Here is a 10,846-nt window from a genome sequence, read left to right on the forward strand (position 1 = left end):
TATATATATACATTTTTGTTATTGCTATCCACTACCTATTATATAACAGAAGTGTTCTTACGCATGTATGTAAAATTATTTTGCCGCTCTTCAGTGTATCAAACTGAAAGACACCTGTAAACTCATTTTCAGATCACGTGCAGTAAAAATAAAGTTAAATGAATTCAAGTTCAGTGATGTGCACCGTTAAGCTATGTTTACAGACAGATCAGGCTTAATTCTATATGTGGCGGTCTATCTGGAGATACTGCAGCAAGTGCAAACAGACTCTAAAGTCACAGCAGACTCACCATTATTGCTGGCGCTCAATCACAATACAGATGAGACTGACGTCTGGATCGCAAGAGATTTCTTTCAGATTGTTTTAGAAGAAAACAATAGAGAGATATTCTTCGGCGCCGATGGAGATCTGTAGAGACGCGGTGGAGATGATCTGATGTCGGAGTCCTGCACAACGTAATGAGAGTTTCCCTTTCTGAGATTTGAACTAATCTGCGCTGGAGCGGCTTCAGTGATCTATCAGAGCAACTCTACAGCGACACCTGGCGATTACATAGAGCAACTGCTGGATGTTTTCTTTAATAAATTCCTCTAGTGGCAAAGCTGAATTTTCAGCAGTCATTACTCCAGTCTTTAGTGTCACATGATCATTCAGAAATTCTAATGCTGAAATATGCATTACAACCTTTAATTTTTTCTGTTTGATCTCTCTGCCAGTGAAACATTTTCAAAAACTTTTTTGGGAAACCGGAATACATATTTTTCAGAATTTCTATTTTTATGTGAAAATACTGCTACTTTTGTCTTAACCATTTTAATGCATCCTTGCTGAATAAAAGAATGAATTTCTTTCAAAGTTTTAAATAAAATTCTACTGACCACAAACATTTCAAATGTAATAATATACAGTAGTATAAAAAGGTATAGTATGGTGAACTCTTCTTCATTTCCGCTGTTTATCTGGATATGTAATTTGGAACACAAATGAGGCTGCGCAAGTGTAAGAGCTGCATCAGCTTTATACATTTTTTATACAGATAATGCATTTCAGATGGGAACGAACAGAACAGAATGATCAAAGAGGTGTATCCTTAGCTCTGACACATCCTGTTGTTATTATTATTCATAGAACTAGACACAGACTCATATCTGGCCCCCAGACCTCCTTATAAAGAGTACGACTGACAGCACCCTGTCATTACCGCTCCTCTCCACTCTCTCTGATGACTGTAGCCTCTGGGCACACACCTGAGTGCACACTGCATACTTCCTGTCCTTTGAGGATAGAGCAGAGACATCCTGAATGGTTTAATTTCAGGAACAGTAAATGAGTGAAAAGAAATCAGCTTCTGGAGAATCTTGGTGTAACCCTTAGAGCCCCATTGTAGCAAAATTGTAAAAAAATTTTTTTAAATAGTTCACACAAAAATTACAATTTGCTTAGAATGTACTCACTCAGGCTATTCAGGATATAGATGAGTTTGTTTTTTCATTGGAACAGATTTGGAAAATTTTGGCATTACACTTTACACTTTACACTTGTTCATGGGGTGCCATCAGGATGAGAGTCCCGACAGCTGAGAAAGACATCACAATAATCCGTACGTAAAAAAACCCCCCAATGTTTTAACCGATTCCTAGTGCATTATAAATGTGGTTGTTGTAATATGAACACATTGCTTTTGCTAAGTTTTTCCACATCTTTCCTGTGTTTTTAATAGCGCAAATATGTCGCCCTCTGCTGGTAACGTTAAAGCCGTGGTATTTCTGAGATTCAGAGGGTGTCACAAACTTGATTCATTATAACAGTAGTACTTTAAATGGCTATAAAGAACAAGGATAACAGAAGCTGTCATTAATATACTGTGTTTTATTTGTATAGTATGAAAAAATAGTTTGTAGGTACAGGATTCAAAAGTGCACAATATTAGAAATGTGGAAATAGCCAGTAGTAAAAAGACTAAGATGGATACATAACCCTCGCTCAATTTTTTGTTTATCCATTTAAACCAGCATTTCAATAGCTGCATGTTTGATTGTCATGTTTTTATTTTGTCTGTGCTCAACTGACATTTATACAATCCTCTTTGCTTTTTTGCCATAGGGTATGAAACAAGAGTAATGCACATACTGTATAATATAAGCACTGTTTCCGCTTTGCTCTGTTGACTTGTGTCTACTCGGAAGGAAAAATCAGTGTTCTGTGGTGATCATTCTGGTTATTTTTCAGCAATTTAGTATAGCATGTTACAGCTGAGAATATCTGACTGGCATGCTCCAGGTTTTCAGGTTTTTGCAGGATTTCTTTGAAGGACTTCATGGTTTCTTAGGCTTGGTGTTGGTTCGTGCTGACTGCTGCACTTTGACACTGGTTGATGCAGACCTCGAACCCTCTAGGTTTTGAGCTGTGCAGGTGTATGTTCCTTGGTCAACCTCTCTGACCTCGTCTACCAGCAGTATTGTCTGAGTTCGCTGTCGGTTCTGTCCATCCACCTGCACTGTCTGCACACTGTCCTGGGTGTACAGCGGGCGCCCGATCTGATAATACAAAACATGAATTATCATTAAAAAGAAGTCTTTTAAATAATAGAAATATCATTTAATTGAATGTAATTTTTATTTATGTATGTTCTGATAAGTTGAGTGTCTTTAGTCTAACCTTTTGTCCAGGATATTCCCAGGTAAAATCCACCACCACGTCCTGCTCTCCTATCACAGTGCATGTCACCTGGAGATTCTGTCCCACTGCCTCAGTGTCGGAGGAGGCCTGGATCGCAGGAGACGGAGGAGCGGCAGGATCTGCCAGGGTATAGACATTCTGAAATCATTTCTGAAATTTCTAGAGTCTGATTTATATGGTCGTGTGCTTATGTACCGCTTTCAGTTTGCTGTTGTGTGCTAGCAACAGAGGAAATACTCACAGTTGACATAGATGAGCATGTATTTGGTTGAGCTCTGGCGAAGGTTTCCCAGGCTTGCTACACAGTACAGAGATCCAGCATGATACTGCTTCGGTCTGTGGATGATGAAACCCTTCTTGACATCAAAGGAAATTTCTTGTCCATCCACATTCACCTCCACTAGAGGAAATTCCCGGTGTAAAGTCACCTTTGCTAGCGGAGAAGTCACCTGACAGGGCAGGACGGTGGGCCAGTTAGTGCGAAGCTGAATGACCTCGTAATAGTCAGCGGAAGGTACAAACAACTCCTGAGGGTCTGAGAGAGGAATAGCAACAGACAATTATCATCTCTAAATTTAAAGGTGACATATCATGAAAATCTGACTTTTTCCATGTTTAAGTGCTATAATCGGGTCCCCGGTGCATCTACCAACCCAAAAAATGTGAAAAAGAAGTAATTTGTTTTTGGCTGCAAGCTTGTGAAAAAACGAGTCGCTAAGATTTTGCTCCACCTGTGACATAGAAAGGGGATCTTATTATAATATTACTCCCCCTTCGAGCAAAGCATGCTAACTGTTCTGTTTTTGGCTCAGAAGTTTAAACTAATATGGTTTAAAACACATGATTTCAGCGCGATAGACATGTAAAAAGGGGCCTTTAAATCGAAATTCAAATTGTGATATTATGCAGTATGTAAATGATACAGTCAGAAATTATTGCAAAATAATTAGGATCAGGGCAGAAACCATAAAAACATTTTCATTACTTTAAATACAATTTACTAAATCATTGACTAAATTTATTAGTATAAAAAGTATAAATAATGTTGTATTATATTTTATTTCAGCTAGCTGACAAAGCAACATTTTTTCATTTTCATTTAGTTTGTTGAAGCTCTAAATAAACTTAAAATAAAATAAAATGGAATTCAAAATATTAACAAAAACTATAATGGTATATCAGTGATTCTAAAATAACACTGGTGAAGACATATTTTATTTAATAATCTTTTAATTGAATAATCAATTTATTTTTAATTTATTCATTATTATGTAACTTCATTATTATATATATATTTGAAATTATTGTCTTAAAGCTTCTGCTATGAAAAACATAGTTCATTGCAATGTATTAAACAATGGGTCTAGCAACTTTTTTTATTTAATTTTTTTTATTTTGTGAAATCTGTTAACTGACTGCCCAAAATCTGCAGACTGCCTATCCCTTTTGGCAACTAGGGTTGACACATCCAAAGTGCAGAACGTTTAACAGTTTTAATTTTAGATTTACGTCATGTTTTTGTTACCTATAAAATACTATAATTTGCACTCTGTTCATCACATTATATTCTCATATTACCCGAGAAAAAGATGAAGACTTTGACGCCTTTGTCATACTGTTTTCTGCAGTCTTTATCCTCACAGTGTATAGGATAGCAGGTGAACTCCCCTGTATCTGCCGCTGTTGAATTTGCCAAAAACAGTGTACCATAACGTTCATGCTGAACTGTCCTGAAAATACAGACAAAAAACCAATTGATTATTGAACGCAATCTAATGTGATTACAGATTTAATCACTGAGATATTAGCTTATACCTGAGTCGTCCTTCATCATCCTCTTCCAGATATGCAGGAACAGCCCACTCTACAGGATTTCCTTTACATCTCAGCTCTAACGTATCGCCTGCATGGACAGTCAGCGTGTCCCCTGCTTTCTGGAACCTTCCCTTGTTTACCACCTGAGTGAGGTATGTCTGAGCTTCTTTAGGGGTCTCGGGGGTGGTTTTCACTTTAGGTTTGGAAGCAGGAGTCTTTCCTGGTCCCTTCCCAGATTTGGACTTGCCATTTGGTCTCTTCTCAGCTTTGGTCTTCAGGCCAGGTTCGATCTTTTGGCACATGCCTGTTTTTCATGTGACAAACCATTCGAAAACCATTCTGAAAGACTCTGTTCATATTTATTATGCTTTTAAAGATTTATCAAAAAATATATGTTTAAAAGTACACTCAGTAATTTTTACATTTATGCATTCGGCAGACACTTTTATCCAAAGTGACTTTGAGTTGATTTCAAAGTGCATTTTACCAGTTCATGTAGTCTCTGAAAACTGAACCCATACATTTGGGTTTCATGCAAAACAAAAGCATTTTATATGCAACTTTTGATAAATGTTTTACATGCATTGCGTTAATACTTGCTTTGTACAGTTATATTGTTTTTCACAGTTTGTATTACCGAGAATCGTATCTACATAATGTACAATATGGCTTTTATACTCACCGAACTTAATGATCAAAAGAGAAACAAGAAGAGAAAATAGCACCACCCTCCAATTCATGGCAGAGAAAATTCACAGCAACCACAAACAAACTTTAGTTCACTCTGCTATACCTTAAGGATACATGCAGAGAAGGGAGAAATAGAAAGGTAGCAGGAGAGGAGGAACCGAGTGAGAGGTCAGATGTTAACCAGAGTCGCATGAACACCCTAAATTCCTTTGGTTACACTCAATGGATCCTTTCTGTGTCCATTCTACCTATCAGGGTCTGAGGAGAGCTGACCATCCAACCAGGGGCGGGTTGACCATCTGGAAATTTTGGCAAATTTTTTATCGCTTGTACAGTTTCTCTATGGTTATAGTAATAATAATGTTAATAAATAAATGTTAAGCATTTGGCCCAGTCGGCAACGGCCGGCCGCCTGGTCCCGAGATGGGCCGACCGAACCATTCAGTCAAAATCAAGCACGTTCAGTAAAAGCTAGATAATGGACCGTAAAAAAGTGAAGGCAGTGCAGAAAAACATTGAGAAAAAAAAAGGGCTAAGGTCCGATGCTGCTAAAAATGAACCGAACTCTTTTCAAAAGGTTTAAATTCGGTTGCTGCAGCGGAGGACAGTTAGTGCCACAGAGGTAAGAAGAAAACAGAAAATACAGCTAGCACGAGTCATTTTCACACTACTTCTGCCAGTTAGTTCTCTCTCTCACACACACACACACACACACACAGAGAGAGAGAGAGAGATCACACTCACACACAAATGCACATGCAGCACATACTAGCAACACTTCAACATACTTTAATTCACAAATAGTTGTATATCAAAAAGTATTTACTGCTGCTACTATTGATAGTTTTTGCTATATATTCTATTCCCTTTTTTGCTATTATTACTTGTTTGTATTCATGTGTATTCCAATGTTGAGAGCAGTCAGTGAGAAAATATTTTGCTGTAATGTTTAAGTCCTATACTGTGTTCATTAACTAGGATGTTGTTGGAATCAGTACAGCCAGAGACCCCTGGTCTTTCAACACCAGTGCTGTGAGGAAGGATGCTACAGTAGGCCAAGCAGAGACTGGGGAGGAGTGTGGTAGAGGTAGGTAAAACCCAACAGACAGACAGTGACAACAAAGAACAACATACTGTAGAGAATGACAGTAACAGCAGACAAATTGCATAAACAGACAGCACACAGACTCTACAACATCCTCAGATTATTTTTCTTTTGTTTTAACTGTATGTGTAAATTTGTTATAAACTGTGCTCTTTAAAAAGTAGTAAGCATTGTTTGCCAGACACATACATTAAATGTTTAAATATCTGTTACATATACGGTACTGCTTATATTATTTCACCATCTGTACACAAATGTAAGTAGTGAATGTGTGTGTCCGTGGGTGGGGCTGTCGGTGTGGTAATGTGGGCCGGTGTGGCTACAGTACCAGGGCTGAATTTTTGTCCCAGTCCGCCCCTGCATCCAACTGAAAAAGCAGCCAGTGTTTATTTAGCTGTAAAAACTCAGAGGCATCAGTCTAAGGTCTGCTCTGTGAAAACATTTGTCACAAGGCAATTTGTAATTATTGAAGACTTCATGTAAAATTGATGCACAGTGTTATGCATGATTACTAGTATATTCTACATTATATTACATTTACTTCAGTTATTTTTCTGGTGTATAAAAACAATAGAGCTAAAAATGCTAAACTAAGATACTAGTGGCCTGTAAACTCATTGGCTGGTATTTGCTGTGGAATGACCCAGTTTTCTAAGTTTCTGTTTGATTTAATAGTTCAGATCTGATTAGTGCAACACAGGTAGGATCTTGTGAATGGTACTATTGTTTTTTGTGTCCTCACAGTTGAAAGTAAGATTAAAGTCCCTTAAGGGCACATCAGTTCACTCAGCAACTCAGAGGAGCAGCTATTTTCTAGTCATGCAAGTCCTATACTTTACCGAAATGTCCAAAACTCTTTTCCAAGCTTACATTTTGTTACATAAATAAAAATCAACAATGAACTCTGATTCTCTTTATTCTCGATTCTCTTTATTTAGCTCAAATCTTATATCGTAATGCTTAATTAATATTTAAAATCTTGATACCTAACTTTTTTTCCCATTTGATCTAGCTAATGCACACTTATAGTATATTTGGGACCTTTTTTAAATTATTGACATACTTTAAAGCAATTTGTGCAACATAATATTGCGCTCTTCAATATTTCTATGAATAAATCTCTGACAGAGACTATCAGCCAATCACTGTGTGCATAGTTAGTAAGCATGCTGACATCATCCATAGCAACAAGGTCAACACCGCCCTTACTCTTAGCTTAAGACTTATCTCTATTCCTTAGTAAAAGTTTGTCTCAGCAGCTTTGTGAATAGGTTTTAAGAGAAAACTCTTAGTTAAAAACTTTTACTGCTATTTAGGAGAACTCTTAGTGGTAAGATCAAATGTTTTGTGAATACGGGACCAGATCTCCAGAAACAACACAGATCTGATAGCTTTGCTCATCAACAGTGACAGAATAAGCACCAATACAACTGCAAAATCAAAGATATGAAAGAAATGTGCTTATATAATGGTCCAAGTGGTCATATTTTTTGGTACTTCTGTGGATTTACTAAGGAATTTACTGAGGTTTTCTACATACCAAGAAAAACTGTGCAGGTTGTAACAGTGTTTGACGTTTCATTGGTAGGGTGTATGAAGGGGGTTTTAAAAACCCAAACGTCGAAGTTGCGGGTGTGCGCAAAATCATTTCCCTCTGAAGCCGTCTCTTGATACCTTGAAAGAAACCACTTTTCGCTTCAAAGATTTGCATCACGGTGTTAGAAGGGAAGTTTGGAGCTGGGAATACAACCTTAGTATGAGAATACAAATAGCCTCAAGTGTGTAGGAGAAGAGGTTTCCAATCGACATCATATCAACCAATGCCTTCAGGTCAAATAAAAGAGCCATTATTGCTGGAATAAAGCAGAGCACATGATTTCCAGGGCTTTTGTATTTTGCTCAAAAGCTGCAGACTATTTACTATTAATCTTAAAGAGAGAAAAAAAGCCCTAGTCTTATGATTTGACTTCATATGTCATATGTGAGAGATGAAAAAGAGGCCTGAATTAATTGATCTGATTTGTAGATCTTTTTTTTAAGTACATTTACCCGCCACAGTGCCAGAGGATAGTGTGGCCACCATTGGACTCTGCCGTAAGCTGACTTTACAGTGATTTGAACATAAGTCCATCTCTGGCCATGGCGAACAGGACATGGGGCATTGGGAACATGGACCCCAAGAGACTGCAAATGAAATGAAATGTCTGTTACTGTTCCAATACATAACAGAGATTTAGATCTCAATGTGTGACTCCTTTACCTCGTTGACAGAGCGCACAGGGACCCGACTGCCACAATGTACTTTGCAGCAGCCCAGCCAATATAAGTGAAGGCCACAGGCAAAGGAATCTGAATGTTGAGTCTGTAATATGGCATCATCAAAGTGAGAGCAGTCGAAACACCAAAGTACGCCACGAAACAGATGAGCAGAGATGCCACGATACCCACAGGTATGGACTTCTGAGGATTCTTCACCTCCTCGCCTAGAAAATCTGTGTAAAAGCATGACTACTGATGATAACATGCACTAACTTTTAAAAGTTTGGGATCAGCAAGATTTTTTAACAGAAAATGTTTTTCTTGAGCACCAAATCAGCATATTATAATGATTTCTGAAGAATCATGTGACACTGAAGATTGGAGTATATGATGCTGAAAATTCAGCTTTGACATTATAGGAACAAATTACATTTATTAAAATAGAAAACGGTTATTTTAAATAGTAATAATATTTCATATTATCACTATTTTTACTATATTTTGATCAAATAAATGCCGCTAAAGTGAACAAAAGACTATAAGAGAAAACATTAAACAAATTGCTCATTATTAATGTTTTCAGATTTACCTGTAGTTGCAATGCAATCAAAGCCAACAAATGCATAGAAACGTAGCTGCCCCTGTAAGTGTTCCTTCAAATCCAAATGGAAAAAAGCCACCTACTCCATACTGAGTGGTGATGTTGATGTTGAAACTGTTTTAGAAAAGAACTGAGGAGATGACTGAATTTGGAGTAGCATGCTAACATACTAGTCCTACTATTTTTTGCCATAATGGAAAGAGTAGTATGCTATTTGGTATAGAACATACAGATTTGGCATTTTTACCTATTTTGTGTAACTTTTGTCAGACCAATCAAATAATGTGTCAAGAAAGATATTAAAAAAAATGCAACTGATTTTATTTTTCCAAATGTGGTAGTGTGTGCATTCGATTAAAATTGCAAAAAATGCATCAAGTAGTATGCTAGTATTCTATACTGAACATACACAGATAATTTTAATATGTTAGTATGTTTTACAGTACACTGACAATTCCAATAAATAATAAATGCAAATGTATTCACTCATGCTTTGCTGTTGAATTCAGGATGATGTCTTCAGTAATAAACCAGTTCTGTAGGTTTCCCTTGATGAAGCCAGCGATGATGACGAATACCAACACCAGTATATTAACACTTCTAAATATCTTGTTGACCGTGGTTGATTCTTTCACGCATACGCAAGAAGACTTGTGAGAAAAATACGGTAAGTAATGTCTAAGCCTTTGCCATAGATGCTAAATAATGAACTAGACAGTGTATGATAGTCAGATACCAGAGAAAATCATTATGAGACCAGCTGCAAAGAAGTCTGGGTAAGCTGCCAGCCCAGGCAGGTTCATGGCTGCATATTTGCTAAAATAATTAGCCATCACATTTCCAATAAGATCATCGAATGTACCACTCCATGCCCTGGCCACACTTGATGTGCCTAAACCAAGAGAAAGCTCCGTTAGTATTTGACCTTTGACACTTTTATCTATCTATCTATCTATCTATCTATCTATCTATCTACCTAGAAAGCTCCGTTAGTATTTGACCTTTGACACTTTTATCTATCTATCCATCTATCCATCTGTCTATCTATCTATCTATCTATCATGCTGTATTTGCATTTTATAGGCCTTTACTTTCTGTTTACAGATGACATAAGACGGTAGTAAATTCCATCCTGTGGTGAAGTCCCACACCTCTCCTACAGTCACATAGCTGGACAGATAACCAGAGCCAGTCTTAGGAAGCCTTGCGCCAAACTCAGCATAGCAGAGCCTAGCAAAGACAGAAGCTAAAGCAGCAATGAAGAAGGAGATGATAATACTTGGTCCAGCCAGTGTCTGGGCCACCTCTCCAGAGAGCACATAAACACCGGCCTCTAAGGTGCTGCCCACTCCCAAAGCCACCAGATCTAATGTTGTAAGACAGCGACGAAAGGTGGAGACCTCTCCCTCTGGTTCCAGGGGCTTCCTGCGGCACAGGCCTCTCAGGAAAGACCGCATTAACTGCATTATTGGCTGTTATAGGTGAGTGAGAGTAAAATTTTAAAGGTTTGACTTTGAATATAGCTTGTGTGTGAGGTTACAAATATATAAAAAGTTGGTTAATGCTAAATCTAATTTTTTTTAAATGAATTGTTCACCCAAAAATGAACATTTGCTAAAAATGTACTCAACCTCAGGACATCCAAGATGTGAAGGAGTTGTTTGTTTGGATTTGTTTCTTACAAACACACACTTGT

The 10,846-nt window shown here is 37.5% G+C and overlaps 2 protein-coding genes and 1 pseudogene across 2 annotated transcripts in view; all 3 read right to left on the bottom strand.

The window, feature by feature from the left end:
• LOC107594939 (NEDD4-binding protein 3 homolog) overlaps positions 1-484 on the bottom strand; it is a 20,946-nt gene extending 20,462 nt beyond the window's left edge. Inside the window, exon 1 of the mRNA XM_016285171.1 lies at positions 291-484. The gene's annotated coding sequence lies outside the window, so the exon portion shown is untranslated. The remainder of the gene's footprint in view (positions 1-290) is intronic.
• Positions 485-2,316: 1,832 nt separating this feature from the next.
• On the bottom strand, positions 2,317-4,797 carry LOC107594940 (platelet-derived growth factor receptor-like protein). The gene is made up of 5 exons (XM_016285172.1): positions 4,496-4,797; positions 4,259-4,410; positions 2,922-3,215; positions 2,660-2,799; positions 2,317-2,538 (listed from the first exon to the last, which is right to left on the bottom strand). Exons 1-5 carry the CDS (start codon positions 4,795-4,797, stop codon positions 2,317-2,319), a joined length of 1,110 nt encoding a protein of 369 aa, XP_016140658.1.
• Positions 4,798-7,626: 2,829 nt separating this feature from the next.
• Positions 7,627-10,607, bottom strand: LOC107594942 (cationic amino acid transporter 2-like; annotated as a pseudogene).
• Between the last annotated feature and the right edge of the window lie 239 nt (positions 10,608-10,846).

The sequence above is a fragment of the Sinocyclocheilus grahami genome, unplaced genomic scaffold, assembly GCF_001515645.1.
Source record: "Sinocyclocheilus grahami isolate Dianchi unplaced genomic scaffold, SAMN03320097.WGS_v1.1 scaffold193.1, whole genome shotgun sequence".
Lineage (NCBI taxonomy): Eukaryota > Metazoa > Chordata > Actinopteri > Cypriniformes > Cyprinidae > Sinocyclocheilus > Sinocyclocheilus grahami.